The sequence below is a fragment of the Acanthopagrus latus genome, chromosome 6, assembly GCF_904848185.1.
Source record: "Acanthopagrus latus isolate v.2019 chromosome 6, fAcaLat1.1, whole genome shotgun sequence".
In the NCBI taxonomy this organism is placed as follows: Eukaryota; Metazoa; Chordata; class Actinopteri; order Spariformes; family Sparidae; genus Acanthopagrus; species Acanthopagrus latus.
The window spans coordinates 22,099,300-22,121,010 of record NC_051044.1 but is presented as its reverse complement, the minus strand read 5'-3'; the positions used below and the strand labels follow the sequence as shown (position 1 = coordinate 22,121,010).

General features: G+C 42.5%; 1 protein-coding gene across 5 annotated transcripts in view; it reads right to left on the bottom strand.

Annotated features, from left to right (window-relative positions):
- The window catches only part of plxna1b (plexin A1b), a 189,371-nt gene that overhangs the window by 43,249 nt on the left and 124,411 nt on the right, over window positions 1-21,711 (bottom strand). For all 5 annotated transcript variants that reach the window (XM_037100800.1, XM_037100802.1, XM_037100801.1 and 2 more), the window contains 3 exons: window positions 17,548-17,748; window positions 3,887-3,983; window positions 378-568 (listed from right to left, as the gene is read on the bottom strand). In XM_037100800.1, the coding sequence (XP_036956695.1) occupies window positions 378-568; window positions 3,887-3,983; window positions 17,548-17,748 (489 nt within the window). The remainder of the gene's footprint in view (window positions 1-377; window positions 569-3,886; window positions 3,984-17,547; window positions 17,749-21,711) is intronic.

Here is a 21,711-nt window from a genome sequence, read left to right as displayed (position 1 = left end):
TGGCCTCAGACCTCAGGGTGTTCGTGTGTGGTGATGGTGTCAGTTTTGGCACAGAATTTCATGAGGTTTTACTTTTACTTATGTTGTGAGCTTTGAATTTCATTTATGAACTATTTCTGATCATTTGCTTTTGTTGGCTCATTCTAAAGGTTTTGTTGCATTAAAAACATGGAAAGTTCCATGTGTTTATTATACAAACAGTAGACTGTATGTTGTTGCACGTCGAGCACTTAACACTTTCAATCCTTCATCCAACAAGTTTCTGTGCGTACACGCAGGTGCATGTGTGTAGTTATGTGTTTCCTGTCTGTGCTTCGGGAGCACACTGAGCTGCTATATGTTATGTGTGAGCATGTGTTGTTACTGTCAAGGCTTACCTTGGTGATCTTGGGGTGTGCACAGCGGCTGTTTCCTGTGGTGGCATGCATCCAAGTGCTCTCTGGAGGGGTGCACTCCTGCCTCAGGGAGCACTTCTTCTCCTGTACACACCAGCCGCACTCAAACCTGGGGTTCGCCTTCAGACACATCCCGCAGCTGTCTCTCAGTGCGTAGCACTTATACAGGTGGGCTGGTGAGGAAAGAGAAGAGGAAAGAAAAAATTACATGATAAGAAAAGAAAGAGGGAGTGAGGCTTAGGAGAATTATTATGGTTACAGTTTGTGAGGGGTTATTAAATTACAAGCTGACTAAGTAGACTAATAATAATATTCCAGCTTCTTAAATTTCAGGATTTGTTGCTGGTCTTTATCATTATTGATAGTAAATGAAGAGTTATTGGTTGTTGAACTGTTGGTTGACAAATTAAGCTTTTTAAAGACGTCATTCTGGGAAATAATTTTGGGCAATTTACATAGACTAAAAAGTAGTTGTGAAAATAATCAACAGATTAAATGAAAATAACTGTTATCTGACAGATGGAATAGTTAAAAAAAAAAAAAATCAAATACTTCCATTTTCAACTTTTTTCAACTTCCACACAAAAAATGTCAAAACTTGTTCAATGTCACTGCGACCAAGTTGAGTCAAGGCACTATTTCCCATAGGCCTAAAAAATTGTACAGTTAAATCTTTTTTCCCCCCCCTCTCTCTTCTTTTCCATCCCCAAATCCCATTGGTCATGGAGCAGCTTTAAAGCAACCCTCTACCAATTACTGGCTGCTAAACGATTTCTCTCTAATTACATTAACATATCAGTATTTAAGACAAGTGAGCATCGCTCACACTCCACCAGATGATTATCATGATTGAGAAATAGGGAGGGGGCCAGTGAAGAGAGATACAGAGAGAGGGGGTGTGGGTCGCCTCGGGTTGCACTTTGGGAGATTTAGACTTAAGATAATGCACAGTGCATAGACACTGATGCATGCCGCTGATATTGTACACTGTCAATGCTACTGCATGTCACAGACGCCATTTAGTAGCACTTTGTCCTTGGGAGAACCACTGACTGTCAGAACATTTTATTTTGCCTCGATGAATATCAACACCCACTTACACCCCGGATTACAGCAGGGCCCCTATGTTCAGACACATATGTCTGGTGTGTCTTACAAATGCATCCATACGTCAGTATTTGTGAAATCTGAGACTTCAACAGCTTGCTCGGTATGACTACACAACAGGGAGTGGCGTCAATAAATGGAACAAAGTGACTCTGCGGTGTTATCTTACAATACTGACAAAATGGCAACGATTGCAGCTTCACAGACTTTAGAGATGTAAAAACCTTCTAATCTGAAATACTACACAACCATCATGGCTCCTCGCTGTTTCTTTAACCATCAAAGAGTAACAAATGGGACAAGACAACGCAGCGCCTTCTGTTGAACAAAGCTCTCTGTGCATGTCATCAACAGGCCGCATCGAACGCACTGCGAGCTGACGATGATGTTACTTTACCTCACAGCGGGGGAATAATGTTACAGACCCCTGCAGTACTGTACAGCCACAATAATTATGGAGACAGCACTGTAAAGACTGTCCTACCAGTAATTATAGCCAACAGACATGATCTCATTGTCTTCTCTCACCGTGCTGCACTGAGTACGTGTATGTGTTTAATCATTACTCACGGGGTTCTTTGTTCGGAGGGCGAGGCGTGGCTATACATTGGTGTCTATACTGTAAGACTGTTTAAAAACACATACATACATACATAGGGCATAAATTCCTAGTGACAATATCTGTCAGCCTAAGCATGAACATCTGTAACCTTGAACGAAAGCTGGGTAAAAATACATTAGATCCTTCCGATGAGGTATTTTATGATACAACAGTGTGATGCATTGTGGAGCTGAAAAATGAGTTGTGATATGAAATACATTTTATCAATAGTCTTAATTATATCATTAAAGACCTAACTATGGCATTATTCACCAAATGCATTAAAAGTGTTTGTGTTAAATTTGAACCACTGTCGTTAAATGAACTTGAAAAATAACACTTGACACTATTGACCCATATCAACTGTGTGACAGAACAATCAGACCACAGTTTGTTTCATCAAACTTCTATTTCCAAGGTCAGAATAAGCCTTCAAGCTCAGTAACAGCCCTCTTCAGTGTCACAGTTGGTGATTCTCAGTAACAGAAAATCAATTATTAATTGATGTTTTAATGTGGGGGAAGTAACAATACCTCTAGCTGCGTTTTGAAGCAACATTTATTTATTTATTGAACAGGGACACAGCACAGCTTCTGTGTTTCACCAAACTGAGCTCTAAGCTAATTTACAACTGTAGCCCCATTATGTGATGTGGGTGAATCTTGCCTTCTTACCGTCAGTGTTTCATCTGTCTTGAAATGTGCAGAAAAGCTCTGGTTTAGCCATGTTAACGCTGTACCTAATGGCCAAATCTTTTTGTGTAATGCACACATTGAAGATCCCTGGATTTTTTTTTTAGACAGATTCAAATTAGAAGCTCCATTGCTTGACACAGGTGTATTAGTCATTGTCTTGCTCACTTTGAGCTTCTGTTACTACTGTGACAGCTACGTATTTGTTACCTATTAGAAATGATAAAAAAAAAAAAATCTTGTGGGAGAAAACCCGAGCCATGACATAATCATTTGTCAATATAGGTATAAGGGAATACAAATGATCTAATGCTCTGCCTGGTGTAAGTTACAGCCTAACTGATACTTGATTTCTGGGGCCGACGCTGATACCTGCATCGGGTTACACTTTTTTTTTTTTTTTAATGATGATCCCTGCGGTTATCAAACACTTGTGACAAGGATACCTAACGAGGCAGGATATTTTACAGTCTAAAAATAAACTTTACTGTCCCAAATGACACAATTTCAGTGAGACAGTAGTAATTCACTGGCAATGTAATAAATATAAATTACCAAAAGCATCTTTTTGTGCTGAGTGTTACATACAAAAAAAAACATACAAACAAAAAAAAACTTTCATACCAGCACATATTGGACACCATATATGCAGATGCCAATATATCTGTGATAGGCCAGAATAATATTTCTAAAGTTGTGGCATTTTACGCCGACACATGCAGTACACATTCAGTGGTGTCTTGAACTCACACAGACCTATACAGTCAGTAAGACCGTGTTTGAGCCCTTTACTGAACAAGAACATCAAGTGCAACAGGCAGGCTGGCCAAGGGATTCTGGTCACAATATAAATTATTTACTTAGCTAGTCGCAAACAAATGTTCTTTTACAGCAGGTTCCTGCAGGTCATGGACTTTATTTTTCTGAGCCATTATGTCAGCTATGACTCAGAAGGGTTAAAAAAACGACAAATCAATCTAAATTTTGATTTGGGATTTATTTGAGTCTATAAGGTGTCATGTTAAATATAATATGATGATAATTTGCTCATGAAGATGGATGGGTCAATAATTAACACCACATTAACTCACCTTTGATGTTGTAGGGGTTGTCGATGACAAAGAGCCCGTTCCAAACCACTGACAAATCCACAGGCAGATCGCTGATGTCATTGCCCTCGTAGGTATACTGTAGTATAAAAAAAACAATATCAGGATAAGCATTCACAGTCCTGTCTCATTATCTAACCCTATAGTGTTTTACATCAGAAGCATCATTATAAGGCAAGCCTTTTAACAAAATGTCAAATTAGCAGAAGAAACGGTTAAAACCAAGAGCACAGAGAGTTCAGTTTGTGGCTTGTAGTAATGTCATACCCTGCGGTGCTCACCCAGTTGAAGGGCCATAAAAATGAATGATGAAAGACGGGCTATATTGTGATTTTAACACGCGGCACATCCGCCGCTGCCTGGCAGAGCACGGAGTTGATTAAGAGATTGGAAACCCCATCACTGCATGACTCATTCCATTCCAGTGATGAATGAAAAGTGTAATGCATCTCCAACAATAATATTCTCATCTAATTTCATTTTTGCATCCTGAACTAATAAGAGTTGAAATGTAATTGACTCGTCGTCGGCATAATCAGTTTTATGGAAACGATTTAAATGAGACAACAAGCTTCAAAAGTGGCGGTGTGATGGCGGCGCGTTAACTGAAGGAAATAACAGAGAAAGAGCTCCTGCGAGACCCCTCCCAACCTCCCAACGAATAAATTATCAACGACGATTATCACCGGCAAATAAAATGCAGCTTTAGAAGTTATACCGCCTCCTCACTCCCCCCCCTTCACATTCACAAAGCAGCCAAACACTGTGGTAAACACACAATCATCTGAAAACACTCATTCATCAAGAACACCCCCCCCAATCCCCAATCTGAGACACATTGTGCATTATTAACTACTCCATTCATTAACTGTCTTTGATACAACATAAAACAGATGGCAGATAGCAAGAGATTGCCTGTTCCGTGCTTTGAGGCGGCTGCTGCAGTAATATGAGTCCAATGGCTGGTACGACTGACCGTGTTAACCTAATGCCTCCCTCAGTCAAAGGGCGCCCAGTCACTCTCACTACCACTGGTGTGGTCACTATCTTCAATGGCCTCGGGGGGAGAGATTGCAGGACTATTCTCCTCTCGTGGAGTGGTGATAAAATCCAATGTGAAAGGCCCAAGCCCGAGGCGATGGGGCCCTCACAGATTGAATCTAGCTACAACTTCACCACTATGTGATATCAGCCACTCCAGTGTGATACTGTGAGATTTATCTTGACATCTGTAATAATAGTGAATTTGAACGTATTTGAGAGGCAAGAAATGTGCATGGAGAAGATAAGAAAATGAGAGGACACAGCAATGTCATGATGTGTGAATGGCTGATTAATTCATTCTTCACTTTTTGTGATTGGATGATTTATATTCAGCGAGGCCCCGTAGGCTGAGATGCTGATATTCAAATAAAGGAAGATGTCTCAGTGTAGCCCAGAGGAACTACTGCTTTGCTCTTGGAGTTTATTTTAAGGGGAAATTCTTTTCTTTCTTTCTTTTTTTTTAAAGTGTTTTTAGGCACATTTTGGAGCTCTGATTTATTTAGTAGCCATGTGGTATTATATAAGAGGAAAGTTTTACCCCTGAGTAACTCCACCTGGGAGCTGATCTGCAGTGTACGCAACAAGAAACTTTTATACTAGTTACTACATAAACCTCTCTGGACTTAGCATTAGAAAAATAGTGAACAGTTCTCATGGTTTGCTGCTTCTCTTTGACATAGTCTATAAAGGTAGTAAAGGGAAATACCCTCAGTTTTTGTATATCTGGATTCCTGTTTGGAAGCATGTTCAAGGCAGAACAACCTCTAGATTTTTTCCACTACTTTTGACATTTTTCAGCTAAAAATAATTGGTAAAGAAATGCCCGGCCAAATTAATCGATAATAAAAGTTATCATTAGCTGTAGCCCAAGATCTTCATGACTATTTAGACCATAGGTGAGTTGAATACTAGGCAAGGAAGAGGTTGTATGACAAAAAATGTACATACTATACTAAAGTTACTGCAATGGGCTTGCACACAAAAAGGAAGGTAGGTTGGAGGTGGTGAGAAAATCTGGAAAGTGGCAATAATACTGGACAGAGTGCAAAGAAAGTGCAGACAGGAACAAGTGACAAGTGATGGTCAAAAGGCTAGAGATATTTGTAACGGCTGATGGGGTCAGAAACACAGAGGTGCAGCGAGTTGAGTGCAGAGAACAAACCAATGAAAAGATGGGGAAAAGAGGGATGAGAAAGTGGATAGGGAAAGAGGATGATACGGCAGCGAGGGCGAAGGAGAAAAAGCGAGGGGCGAGATGGATAGAGAGAGGTGATTGTGTGTTATTCTGTGGACACCATTCATTTACACATGGAATAAGAGGCCGGGGTTGGCCTGTAAGCGCCTGAGCTGGTGGGGGCTAAAGTGAAATTGGCATTTTCAATTTGTTCCCTGACATGTCTGCCTTGGTCTTTTCACACATTCCTCTGCCTCACCCACTCACGCAATCCTCCTCTCCACCCCCTCCTTTTCCTCTCTCTCTCTCTCCCTCTCTACTTCTCCTTATTCCTTCCCTCTACCTCTTTACAAACCTCCTCCCCCATCAATCTCACTCCGACTTACTCTCCCCTGCCTCCATCCCCCGGAACACCCACAGTCAAACAAGGAAATATGGAGCAGATCCCTTTATCGTATACACCAAACATGTCCAGAGAAACACATGTGCATACTGCACTATAAATATGCATTCTGCACACAGGACAGTTTCCAAGAGACAGATGCCAGCGAACGCATCAAAGACTGATTGCACAGTCTATACGGGAAACAGAAAATGATAAATACAAACACATGAAAACACAGGAAGATAAGACGCTCCACGCGACAACACATGGCTTGGATGTCAGCTATTATTTCTCTCCACTGAGGTCCGACCGTATGAACTCCTTCCATCTTTCCCTTCCTCCTTCCTCAAACCCCCCATGAGACCACCCAGTCTGCCTGGGAACAAGAGCACCTCTCCGCCAGTGTAGAAATGGAGAGAACATACGAGTGTGCTCGAGTGCGTGTGTGGATGCAAGACAAAGGGAGAGAAGAAAACGAACAGAAGAAGTAAAGGAGATGCTCGGGGACAGTGCACTGAGAACATGTGGATGTAGAGAGCAAGAGAGACAGCGAGGGGAGAGAAAACAGATGAGATGAAACAGAGACTGAGAGGCCAGAGAAGCAAGTGGGATGAGGATGGTGAGGAAGAGAAAGAGGGGTGTTATCCAACTAAGGGCAGCTTTATACTTAGAAACTGCTCTTGCCCATAAAGACACAACAACTCTGCTTTGTCACTGGAAGACTAGAAAACAGGTATCACACTTTCATACACTTTTCAGCAACAGTAACAGCAGAAATGAAGCTAATTTAAGAGATATTTTATATAAAACAGTGGCAAGTGCTTGTTAAGCGGGAAGTCTGCTTATCATGCTTGTTATTTATGATTATGTTGGGTTTTTGACTGTTGGTTGGCCAAAAGAGAGTGTACCTGAGTCAATAAGAGTGTCACTTTTGGCTCTGGGAAATTGAGACGAGCATTTTTCATAATCATGTGACATTTCATAAACTAAACCGTTCAATCTATGGTGAAAATCTGCATATTTACCTCAAATTAAATTTTTTGTTTGTTGCAGCACAAACATAAAGCTCTCATAGCGCAGGAAGCCACACAAGCTAACCGAGACCCAGATATTCTTAAAGACTACCTGAGGTCTGCTAAAACTGTCAGCTAATATACATAACTAAATGCATAACTATTTTTAATTTGAATCTTTTTATTTTCTTGTTTTTATAATTTTTTAAATGCATTTCTTTTAACCTTACTATTTATTCTGCTTTAGTTAAGGTCTTGTAAAGGCAGTTTTACATTTTTCTTAATGACTTGGCTTTAATGCACTTCTGTCTTTCCGTAAAGCACTTTGAATTGCCTCAATGGTGATAGATGAATAAACTCACCCTGCCTTGCCTAGAAGCTGGTGGGTACAGGACTCACATTCCTCAGGTGGCGTCTCACCAGACAGCATACTGAAATATTATTCAAGGGTCTCTGACTATTTGGACAAAAGGGAGGCCATTCTTGAGCTTGCTTTTCTTCACACGAGGTACATACAGTATTGAATGGGGTGGTTGTTTCACTACATCCCACAATTCTGTCTCCAGCTTTTTATTTTTCATCATTTCAGAATCATGTACCTTCAAACAACAGGATCTTAAGGACAATTCTCTTCATGTAATTCTCTGCCAAATAAGCTGTGAAGTGGATATTGTATCCATTTTTCTATATCAGTGTTATTAACTATGTCTTTTCTTGCTGCTCTGTTATATACCCTCCAGACTACAGTAAAGGACGTGGGGGTCAAGCCTTCCACTTCCATCCCCGCTTCTTTGCTGACTGGCCAATCAGAGCGTGGCCTGATCTCTGTCTGAATCACCTGAGAGGGGCCAATTCTGCTGATAGAGAAATAGATGATAGACGTGTGTGGACCTCTTAACCCTGCTTTACAAGTCTTCTCCTTTAAAAGTATCCACATACACACAGTGGAGGTGCTTACAGCAAGAACAATAACACTGCCTGCCCGCCCTCCTTTTCTCATCCATGTTACAGGTGTCTGTGTTTGCACATCTATCTGCAAAGGGAGCATGTATGTTCAGGGAGGGAATACTGGGATCTGCTCGCTCATGTACCTTCACTCAACAACAAACATGAATATTTAGTCAGGGAGAAGTGTGCATGTGTGTGTATGTGTGTTTAATGGGCAGCAGAGGGGGGGGGGCATAGGAAAAGGTTAGGTTATGATCCAAAGCTCATCTCCTCTCATTGCACCAAGAGCTTATTAAATTTTCATACCGAACCAGCATTGTTGCACCATACACAGTTCAGGGAATACACACATGCACCTTGCACATGGTTTATTCACTGCACAGCAGATTCTAATATGAAAATGCAAACATGATGTGGGATACTCTCAAAAGGTCAGGATTTGCATGTGTGAAGTGGAGAGAGAAATGTAAATAGTGGAACAAAATAACTGTGTTGTGTATTCTTTGATTTATTCCCAAAACCTGATATAGTTTAGAATGAGAGAGTGATGAGAGAATAATTTGGTCTACATCCTTTGACGTGAGAAGATGTGAAAGGAAAGTGGAAAGGCAAAACTGGGTTTGACACTATGCTAAGTTAACTAATATTAGGATTCAATGGAGTGCTGCAGAGATGACACTTTTTCATAAACAGACCCGGAAGTTACCATTGCCCTGGTTCCCTTGACAACAAGCCAAATGGATTTTTCCATCAAATTTTGGATAACTCCAGAAAGGTTTGTGATACTTACACATATTGTTCAGCAGGATAATCCTCACAGATGAAGAACATTTATATGATTTTTGGAGTTTAAATTCAATCATCAGAAGTAGAAAGCTTATGTTAAGCTTTGAACAAAACACCACAGTTGCATAACTTCAGCATCACCACCACAAAGCATCGCAGTACATCACTATTCACACCTTTCAAGTTGATCAATATACCAAGGCATTTTTGAGGGAACTATTGTGCCTTTACTTGACAGGACAGCAGACGAGGTGTCATGAAAAGTAAGAGAGAGACAGACAATGACACACAGTAAAGGGCAGCAGGTCCAAGTCGAATACAGCTGTGTCCCATTAAGCTACTTCTAAGCAACTGCCTCTCTTTCTTAAGACACACACAAGCTTCAAAATTCACAAGTGTGTTATCATATTCTATGTCGTAGAAGAAAACAGGAAAGTCTCTTAACCTTGTGTTAACCACAGACCTTAATTCAGGTATTGTTTTACAAAAACAAAAATCACCGACTTTGAGATGAGGGTACAGACAGTGCAAAAAAATCGAACTAATTTCAGGCTTTATTACTCATTCTTGCAGCACTCTAAAGGCAGAGAAATTGACTGATATCAAATAAACCATGAAAAACTGAGAAAGAGGTTTAAAAATCTGACAAATGGAAAAGTGCCAATGCAAACACAGCATCACCAGCTAGACCACTGTCACTGAACGAGGAGAAGCAAAGATAGATTGATATGGAAGGAGGTGTGAAGGAAGGCAGCTATGAAGTAACAACAGGTCCCTTCTGTGAGGGTCACAGCCTGATAATTAGTCATTTTGAAGGTGTGCGCAAGCTGGACGCCTAAAAATATCAAACTAGCCCCGGGCAGGCCCGTACCTGGGAAAGAGCAGTTACCCTCCTCCTCTCTCCATAGCTTTCTCAAGGTGACGACGACAGTTATCAAGAAATATGACCTGACACATCTTTCAATCTAGATTGAAAATATATGATGTACTGTCAAAAGAAGTCATATTGGGACAGTGCTAAAGAAAAGTAGAGGACACACACTGAATGCTGGTCCATAGAAAAAAATGGTTTACCAGTCTAGATGAGGCGAAAGTCAACGTATAGAAGTATACACAACAACATACAGTTCTAAACACACACATACACACAACTTCCAGGCAGATATGGCTTCCTAATCAAGGATCAAGTGGTAATCCTTCCTATAGCTTAGTGTGTGTATGTGTGTACACACTGTATGTGGGGGGTCATGCGGCGTGGAATCAGCCCCCCCTCATAATAGGGGCCTGTTAGCCAGTGCTAATCGCTAACGCTAACAGGATTGGAGGGCATGGCCGGACCCAGTTACCCAGCTTATCTCTTGCACACACACGCACACACACACACACACACACACACACACACACACACACACACACACACGTATACACGCATACATATACGCATACACATACTTTCTTCATTGATGGAAAGAAAAAGAGAGCGAGGGGCAGAGAAGAAATGTGCTGGCTTGAGGGGAAAATAATGCTGCCATAGCCAGTCTTTCTTATTTTCCAGGCTACACATTAAGCTAGTGTAAGCTTAGTAGACTTCTCCCTGGACAAAAGGCTTATTTTTGGTCATTCGCAGAAACAGCCGTAATTTCAATATTCTTGAATAATATTCCCCAGTCAACTCATACCATTCTTTCTAGTGGCCAGACACATTTTTATGTTTAAGATGCTGGAACAGTCAATGTTTAACATTTTGCGTGAAAAATGACAGAAAGGGTTTAGATTGTTGCAGCTCGACTATACATCCCCCCGCACACTCCACCACTCTATCACATGACAGTCACTGCAAGTCACCAACACTTGTGCCACATAGCACTCAAGCAAAGAAGAGGAGAACCTAAACGACTGTTACTGACTGCAATACAAGCTAAGTAGTGACAGTATTTTTCTTACTCTAGCCTTTAACCCAGTCTTTTGGTGATTCTGCCGCTACTGACAGGTGTGACACAACCTGTTTGCCAGAGGACACAACACTAGTATTAGATACACTCCCTGATTAGTTCCTGTCAAGTCTAAATCACTACACAAATGGTTGCTAAATTAACTCTTCACATACTGGCTGCTTGCAAGATTATTTTGACTCCTGATATTTAAATTTACTGTTATGAAACAGCTGTGAACACTGATGTGTTCATTCTGTACAACTGAGTTTGTTTGGAGCAGTAAATATTGTAATAAAAGGTTCTCATTCATTCCAACAACACATTAAGTGTAAAGGTCCTTTCAGTTTATTATATGTAAAGTGATACTGACAGTCTGGCTCAGTCACTGTTATTAATCATTGATTCAGGTGAAAAGAGTACAGACTATCATGCGCACAGTTTGGCTGTGACTCAGGCTACTGTATGCTGTCAGACAGAGAGACATGGAGGTCTTCCCTTTGGTTTAACCGCCCTCCCTCCACTCCCCTCTTCTCATCACAGCAGGAGCAACTTGCTCCAACAATCCCATTTGCTGCGTCTTTCGCCCATCAATCCACCGCACAGAACCGAACACATTGAAGGGTGGAGCACCCTTATGAGGGAAAGAAGATTTAGAGTAAAGGTTACAGATCGCACAGATACAAGGAGAGAGACAGAAATGAGAAATAGATGATGACAGTGAAGTGGAGGATGGGGTAGAGAAGCTGGCATATGCTGATAGCTGAGCCGCAATTAATTCTTATTTATCCAGGATGGGAGCGTGGGAGCCCTGCTCTTCACCTGTCAAAGAGAGGAGGAGAGGCAGCGAGCCAATGATGGGACGGAGATGAAGAGGAAGGAGAAGGCAATGGAGACAGGTAGATGACTAGAGGAGAGGGAGGACATGTGAGTACAGGGAGGTGCCTTCACTTTGAGCTGCCTCAGAGGGAAATGGAAACCATGAGTGCTCACTGTAAACATGAACACACCAAATAAATGTGGATAACTATGTGAGCTCATTCACATACAAAACAACAAAGTAATGAAACAACGAATGGTTTTCAATTTGCAGCTCCTCGAAATAAGTTCCAGAGAGTTTCCCATGCACTCTCAATCCACACACACACCCACACACTATGTCTGTAAGCCAATTAAAACAGTGTCAGTGTGTGCTGTGGCTGACTGCAGTGGCAGCTCTAGTGTTTATATCTCATTAAGCTGTGCCAGGCCATGCCAGACCAGGCTGTACCATGCTCCGCTGCGCCTACCCTCCACCGACCAGCGCCAGGCCCTCATTAGCCCTGTCTCTGCCACCTTTAGCACTGTGCGTGTAAGTGTGTGTGTGTCTGTGTGCAGTTTCATGTGTAATGATTTATTTCAAAAGAAAGAATTTGTTTCTACATAATTTCCAAGTTTTTGGTCTTACAGTCAGTGACATCTTTTCATGAATCCCATAAACTCTAGAAAGTCTTCACAAAGTCAGAGGAGAAGACTGAAGTTTGCATTAGCAGCACTGTGCTTCATGTCTCACAATCATTATAACACACACACACACACACACACACACACACACACACACACACACACACACACACACACACACACTAAGGGTGTGTGACACTATTAGACCAGTGTGGTTTGTGTTCACTGCTCTCCCTGCAGACACATTTGGCCTCCTCTCTAGACCTCTACTTGCTCCATCTATCCATCCATCCATCCATCTATCTATCCATCTTTCTTGTCTAGGGAGCAGATTATTTGTCCTCTTTCTCCTCTGCTCTCTGTCGACACCCTCCCCCTTCTCCCTCCTCTTCCTCTCATCGCTCTTGCAGCTTCTTCCTTTTATCTCCACTTCCAAAATTCCTTTCTTCTTTCTCTACCCTGCTCCCTTTCTCCCGTTTCTTTCTGCACATCTGTATGGCTGCTTTCCCTGCTTTTTCCTTCTGCTTTCTTCCTGTTTGTTCGCGTGTGTTTGTATGTGTGAGCTGCATGCACGCACACACGCGGCCAAAGACACACACACACACACACACACACACACACACACACACACACACACACACACACACACACACAGGAGCGTCCGTCTCTGCTGCCCAACTGCAATTCATCATCATTTTATCTGCCTTAATTGGATGCCATCAGGACCCCTGATACTTCCTATTTCTCCTTTAACAAACAGCTGCTCTCTCCACACACAGAAGAATAACACACAGACACACACCCAGTCCCAAACTAGATTTTCTCCTCCTGCCCCCATGTCTACTTTTTCCCCCTCCCTCACTGGTGAAGGAGTGAGAGAAAGACGGTGATGGAGTAGCCGAGCGGTTTATCAGACGGAAGGTAATGGTGTAAGGCCCGCGCTGATATTATCTGTCCTCTCATTCCTGCCCTCCAGGGAGTAACAAGAAAGTAGGATAAAGAGGGAGAGAGAGGGGAGGAAAATGGAGACACAGAAGTACAAATGGGCAAAAAGCTAAGAATGAGAGCAGATAAAAGCAGAGAGAAAAGTAAAAAAAGTCTCAGTTCAATTCTCCTCCCTCAACCTCGGCCTTCAAGCGACGCCCAGCTGTGCTCCATCAGCTTCGCTGACCCCCAGAGCATGGTCATTTGTGTGTGCAAGCATTGTGTGTACATGTGTTTATTCGCTCTCATGACCCCTCTGGCGCTCTGAGCACAACTTCCCAGCCCACAGCTCAGCATCTTATTGGCCCCCACGGCCTCACCTCAGCCTCTGATTGGGCCACACACGGCAGGAAGCTGCCTGGGCCAGGTCAGAGAACCGGAAGGAGCCGGTGCAGACACCAGCTTGTTGTTTTGGTTGCTGCTGACCGGAGTTAACTGCTACCATAAGGCCTGGCGGATGGCTGAGTATGTGTCAGTGGTAATGTGGGCTTGTTTGGCACTAAGAAATATGGAGAGGAGGTTTTTTTTTTTTTTTTAAATTTTTCTTACAAAATGATCAGCGTTTTTCTCCAATTAACTTGCTATAGGACCTTGGACAATCTGCCATTTCATCAACTTTCACAGGTTCCAAAAGTGTTGAATTAGGTTTGGCTCAGTCCCCAACTTCAAAAGTGAGAAAGGCAAAGTGTGGGACAAACCATATTTTTCAGAATAAAAGCTTTTTAAAAGTTTGACGCAGCAAAAACTGAGAGCTTTGAGCAAGTTTAAAATCCTTACCCTGAACATATGATTCTTCAAAAGGTTTGAATATTGTGTGTCCCAATTGTTTCATGTCCCTGCTTGCAAGAAATACTGCATCCTTTCTCATGTCTTGTGATCCGCCTGTTCTTCCCCCTTTGGGATCACTTGGTATGCACAGTAACCTCATACAGAAATATCATAGCACCGATATTTTTCCCCCATAAGCAGATATGGATAGTCAATACCCAACGAAGTTATAATATAGAGCTGATGTTACACTATCATATATCATGTGTGTCATATATACAGTAGGTTATTGACAGCCTCCTGTTAGGGGATACTATAGATGATTATTGAGTCATTAGGATGACTGTAAAAGGAGTAAAGTAAAGGAAACTAGAGTTTAAACATGATCCAACGGTGGAAATCCTGAATATCCTGTGGTTAGCTTTCTTCTGTTGGACGGTGTCATGCTATTCTATAAAAGAGAGGAGAATGGCCTCGGGAGAGACTTTTGAGCCGATCTTCTCCCTCACACCCTCTCATGTTGGTTTCCCTACCTCTCTGTTTTCTTCAGTTTCGCTCTCCCTCTCACTTTCCTCCATTCACCTCACCCCAAATTGTCTACTATGCTCAAATGTGCCTGCTCTCACCTCCATTTTGTCGCTTTGCCCCTGCTATCTAGTATTACCTTTCTTCCTGTTGTTTTTCTCACCTTTCTTTTCTCTACTGTTCTATGTATCCTATCCTCTGTCCTTTCCACCTCGAGGCGTTTTCTCCTCTCCCTCCTCTTTATCACTTTATAGGAAATTCTCGCCGCAGCTCTCTCATCTCTGCCCTTGTCCTTGTCATCCCTACAACAAGTGAGTGAGTGAGTGTCTGTCAGTAAACACTTATGTGTATCTCCAACACAAGGCTAAACTGTGGATTAGCACCCCGGTGTTTATCCCATTGATTAGCAAGGCCCACCTCCAGCAGTCCTCTTGCAGTGCTAAAATAAACCTGCACACCCAAACACACAGCTATCCTGGGATCCATAGCCTAAGGCGTATTGGAGGATGCACATGTATACACTCGCACAGACACTGATTAACCCCTATCCCCATTGCTGTGTGTGCATACAAGCCGAGGCAGCGGTGCGTATGCAGCATAACAGATGAAGTCTATTTCTACTGCAGAGTCATACATGATTCATTAAGTTGGTGCTGAACACTGTCAAAGTAGGAACAAACATGGATGGGTGTGCATGAAAAGAAGAGATATGGAGGTCTATAAAGGGATAAACTAATATTTAAGACCCCCATTCTTTTGAAATACTGCTCCACAGCTATAATAAGACTCTCATCCTAATAATTCATGACACATAATTACACTCATAAGCTCAGGCATGGATGAATTATGCCTTTATGGCAAGTTCACACAGCTGGCATCTTTTTCAACCGCTGAATCTCACTTGTAGACTTGATGCTCGCGCTGCATCGATATCTGACCGTGCAGTCAAGTTGGTGCGGCTAATTGCTAACAAGGGCTAAGCGCTGACAGCCCAGGGCTAATTGCTGCTAGCATGTCTGTTGTGTGGACATCAAATGGAGAAATTCAGCTTTTGGCTGGGGCTACGGCTTTGCTGCTGATTAGCACTGGCCTTGCAGCTACAATAAGCAGTCAATAAACAGACATCTCTGTGGAGAGACAAGCCTATCGCTAGCTAATTAGCCCTGCCTTCACAAACAACTTGCCTGCGTGTGCCAGCACCTGAAGACTACTCATCAATACAGACAGAATCAAATGCTGCATTGGCTGTCACAGCAAGCTATATGGCTAAAAAGAGACTGCTGCTAGTGTGCTGTATGTGTTTGTATAGATGGGTGGTTCAGTTCTTTAAGGTGCTATGGTTTATTAGCAAGACATAAGGGTTAGGGTTAGGTAGAGGTTAGGGTTAGGCAAGACAACTTCTGGATATTTCTGCTTTTTATTAATCGGTCAAAACTAAAGCTAAATTAGCTGCACCAGCTCTCATCGCCACTCATGCTTTATATATACTATGACAGAAGTAGGCAGGGACAGGCAGGCAGAAGAAGTGAGCTTGAAGAGACGAGGATGATGCAGTGAGGAAAGCAGGGAATGGCTCTGAGAAGAAAGTACGACAGACAAAGGCAGGGAGGAGGGCAGAGAGAAAGATGAGCTCTACAGCCAGACAGAGGAAGGGAGACAGAGAGGGAGAGAGAGGTATAGAGTCGAGGTGTAAACATGATCAATCCGCTCCCAACTAGGTTCAGAGACAGACTTCCTCTTCACATTTTCAGCCTCAGTGAAGCGCGACGCTGGCTACCTCTTATCTGTCACGCTAGTTTGAAAGCCTCACAAACACACACACACACACACAACCATACCTCAACACACAGAACAGCTATGGACCCACATGCACAATCTCCTACGCCTACCTTCAAATCCCCTAAACACACACATACACACAATTTCTTATTCGAAAACTTCTGCAAAAAATAAAACATCCTTGAAAAACACTTTAATCTGGAACATACCACTCAAACCTACAAGTCATAAATACATTAAAACCCAAAGAAGAACAGAACAAAACTATGATGGCTGACCATATAAGTGTGTCTTAATTCAAATAATGTCTACGTGAATTCTTGACATCAATGTCTATTTGCTCACTATCAGCTCAATGTGGGAAGATCAGTCGTGGATCATTTATCTAGCTTGTGACCGAGCCAGAGTACAAGTGGTGCATGGTGATCTATCATGACAATGAGCATGTTAGCGTCCAAAGTGGCCATTAGTTGTTGGAGACCATTACTTAAAGTCTGCCCCAGTCAATGTCATTACTAAGATCATGATTTAGTTACCAAGTTGCATTGATTCGGACTTGAATAATACTGCTGAATGACTATGCTATTAGCATACAACATTCAAAGTATCATTCACAGTCCAGGATGCACAGCAGTCAGGGGGTTTGATCTTATACACAACTATGATTCTCAACAAATGATTATATTCTGTCTGTGCCCAAGAAAAATGGCATTCATGTTAGCATCGTTCAACCCGAATACTATTGATACATAAAACAGAAGCTAAATAATCTCTCTTTTGTTTCGTTTAACAACACTTGACCACAGCACCATCAATAGGGCATTAACCAGATTACCCCCCACATTGAGTCCCTTCTTACTCACCGCTGTTTTCTGGCATTGGATGGAGGTGCTGTTGAAACGCAGGGCGGGCACGTTGTGGGTCTCCCCCTGGATGTGGAACACGCACTCATAGTTCCTCTGACCTGACTGGGGCTGGGGCAGGTTCTTGGCAGCTAAGGTGATTGGCTTGGTCACCCCAACAGGGATGTAGATCTGGGTTGAGGGAAGGATCTGAGGGCAGTCCTGCGGACACATTGAAAGAAGGAGATACTTATTTTCTTTTTTTTTTAAGTTACAGGAGAAAGAGTGTGAGGTTGTTCAATGCAGTCAGAAGAGCAAGCAAACAAAGCACAATAGCAAGAAGATAAGAGAAGGAGTGATGAAATATACTGCTTGTTTTAAAAAGCGAGCAAGCCGTGGGTTACATATTTGACTTCACGCCAGATTTTGCCACAACACACTCAGCCTAAAGAGCTGTGCTGCGATGCGCTGCTCACATGTGTTAAAGCCTTGTGCAACACTCCCGCTGGCCTTGCACCAGATAGAAATACTGCACGACAACACTTAAGCCAGAGGGCCTTTCATACAAACTTCGCAAAAGATTATCTACCCAATGAAAGTATTCACATCACAACAGAGCTGCATTATTATGGCAGGAAGTTAGACTCCAGTGTATTATGTCCATGTGTGCAGTGAATGGAGTAATGAGCTTGTGAACTTTATGTTTGCCAGTATGTGTGTGTGCATTCATCAGCGATATTGGCCAGAGCTGACAGAATCTTGTTAAGATCATTTGGAGGCAGCCTCATCCACTGGCTCATCCCACTGGAGTACACACCCCTGAAGGGGCTCCTTGGACAAATACGTTTCTTAATGTGCACTTGGATTAACATGCGCCTTTGCTCTCATGTGTCCACTTCACTGAGGCAGAATAAGACAGGACAGTCGACTCGGTACGTAATGTTTCCTAGATATGCGTGTGTGCGTGTGCTGGAAGAAATGAAGTCATTACAGCATTCATGCCATGATTTGGCAGTGATGCAAAACACAACTAACATCGAGAATGAGAGACGGAGAAGGGAAAAGAGCGGGGGTGGGTGACAGATATTACACAACTTGAGTTAAAGCTTAGGTGAAACTAACCCACCCTGTGCTGTCTTTTATGGAGCCAAAAAGGGCAACAAATCAGATCACTGTTGACAAATCATGCATTTTACAACCTGGAGCCACTATAACACATAATAAGAGACATGTGGAAGACAGGGCATGCATCTTAAAACTTTGGACTTAAGTCAAAGATTCAGATAAATCATACCCCTAAGACAAAAGAAAAAAAAAACTAAATATTTCAGCTGGGTTTACACAATCACGTTAAAAACCTAAAGATTTCAAATAAATCATCTGTCATCTAATCCAATATCTGTTCAACTCTACTACAGCGGTGTTTCCATCTAGCTGTTAAGGTGCATTAATTCCTTGTCGAAAAAAGACTAAAAATAACCTCAAACCAGCAAATAAACTTTTTAGGGAAGTGAGGGACTTTTTTAATGCTCTACTTCACGATGCGCATAATCATATGTTAATGGGAAAAAATGCTTATGTAACAAGGGTGTAAATGTTGAAAGTGATGTCCCGGCCAGTCAAAGCTGAAGATAAGATGACATGTTAACAAATCAGAACAGCTTTGGTTGGGAAAACACTGATCAGATTCTTGTAAGATATTCGCTGCACACACAAGGCACTGCACACATCCTCGACTTCACTTCTTGTCGTCGCGTTGCCTTTAAGCAGATAGCTGGCTCCCTGTCAGTGAATTTTCTCCTCTGAGCTGTTGTACATTAGAAGCTACAGCGTATCCCTGGGGCCTGAACACAATGCCGGAGTTTGTTCATTAGGCTGCTTAGCCCTGGCCTTGTGTGTCTGATCACACGCAAACACATGCATAACACATAATGAGAGGGGGGAATACTATAGGAGGAAGAAGCTGGCTGCACAAGACATGATGTATAATCAACAGGGAGGAATGGTGGGGGGAGGCAAAATGGATGGCTCTGAGTCGGGGATCATGGTAGGGAATGGTGGAGGAAGGAAGAGGATGAAGAAGGAGGGGGACCTGAAGGATGGTTGAAGAGAGACGGAGGAAATGAGAGGAGTGGAGAGAGAGCGAGGCAGTGAAGGAAGAGTAGACAGGGAAGCAGAGGAAGAGTTTAACTGAGAAAAGAATGACGTGAAACAAGGAAGTCAGATACCTGCTGAAGAAGAAAGGAAAGAGAAATAGAAAGACTCAAAAAAGGGTAGAAAGAAAAGACAAGAAAGAGGGAAACCGAATAACCAAGGGAGGAATACACCTTCTCTGTCTCTTTCCCTACATCCAGCCAGCAGTCAGAGCTTCCTCCACACCACGCATCCAGGCCCCCCCGACAACATCCTACTTAATTAACTGCCTGGGGCCTCAGACAACGCTTGAAAATTGATGGAGGGGGCCAGCAATGCAGAGAGAGAGAGAGAAAAAAAGAAGAAAGTAGAGATTGCTTTGCACTTGTGGCTTTTGAAGTCCTGTCTCCGCAGAAAAAAAAACAGGACGCTTGTGTCAAAAGCTGTGGGCTTCCATCGTCCACGGTGCCACAAGAGTCAGAAAACAGAGAAGCCTCCCGCTGCTAAAGCTAACTTGTAGACACCGGTGTGTCAGAAGTTAGCATAGCCTCTAGCGTAGGCTGCAGCTAACCAATGTTTTATTCATCCCGCTATCGACTTTGTGTCAGCTCAGCTGTCTGCTCGACGTTTTCTCTGGCAGTCATCTTTCCTTTAAGTATCCCTTTCCTTCAGTCAGTCCTTTGTGTTGTCATATCAAGGTTTTTCGCAGTAAAAAAAAAAAGAGAAAAAAAAGTCAAATAGTGTTGTCTCGTGATTGTTCAAGGTCTTCAGGAAATGTGCAAGAGAAGATATTTAAAATGATAGGTGGCCTGGTAATATATATATTATCTCAAGATTCCAACATTTTACATCAAATACTTTAAAGTCTGTCTGGGAATGTAAGCAAACACTGAGTGCATTGAATGTTGCACAAGTTCAGAATAATGCTGCACGATGGTCCTAGTTTCTCAAACACCAGATCCCACTGCAACCCAGACAGAATGGAGATTATTTCTGGAAAGAGATGGGGGTAGGAGAGGGGAAAAATTAGAATTTTGAGGGAAAAGCAGGACGGATAAAAGGAAAAGTGCTCTGCTGAGAGAAACTATTTCATCAGTATTTGTGACAGGTGCCAAAACAGTTCAAAGCCGGCATTAGGGCTACAAAGTGCAGAGTACACCGAAACAATATTTCACCGGGGGGATTCGTTTGAAGCTGGAAAAGATCTTTTTTCCCTGTTTTTCCTCCTCTTTTTCCTGACGTCTCAGCTTTCATTTCATCTGCGAAAGACGGATGCTGTGGTTTTCCTGAGCCAGATGTGACACTCCATCCGGTTGATTTCAAGAGGACCAACAGGGGAGGAAGATAGAGGACTGTGCATATGTGTGTGTGGTTAGGAGAGTCGGTGGTATTGGGTGTGTGCAGTTCATGCCTCAGGGAGGTGAGCTGATTCAGTTAAATGTCTGCCAGCGATTCCACAGGCGGCTGAATGGCCATTTCAGCATTTATCAAACACACAAAAGCACCAGCCCTAGACCTCTTTTTGCAGCAGCTCGTTTCATTACAAGGTTCACTTTATGTTGCTTCTACTGTAAAAGCCATTTATAGTAAAAGTTACATGTGTGTGAAGTGGAGATGACGCGTGAAGGAATGCACGCCACAGATGGTTCCTTTACACCAGAATCATGGCACAAAAACATCTGTTCTATTTTGAGATTTTGATCATCGCCTTTGCATTCTAACATCTTCTTGAGCGTTTTTAACACCGACAGATGCAGAAAACTGCCTTTGCCAAATTAAAATTTTTTCCCGAGCATGCGGTTGACAATAAGTAAGCTCTCACAATATACTTAGATCAGGATGTAAAAGTGTGTATTTGTACCTGTGCTTTTGAGTATATGAATGAGTGTTTATGATACAAAGTGTGTTTTATGATGGCGGACATCCAAGTCTTCAACTTCTGTTCAAAGCCAGGTAGCCAGAGGGCTTTCCTTACCTCTCAGTGATGGTTTTCTCTAAATGGCTGCTGCTAGCTTTGCTGCCTAAGGCTAGCGCCACTTTTCCCATTTGTCA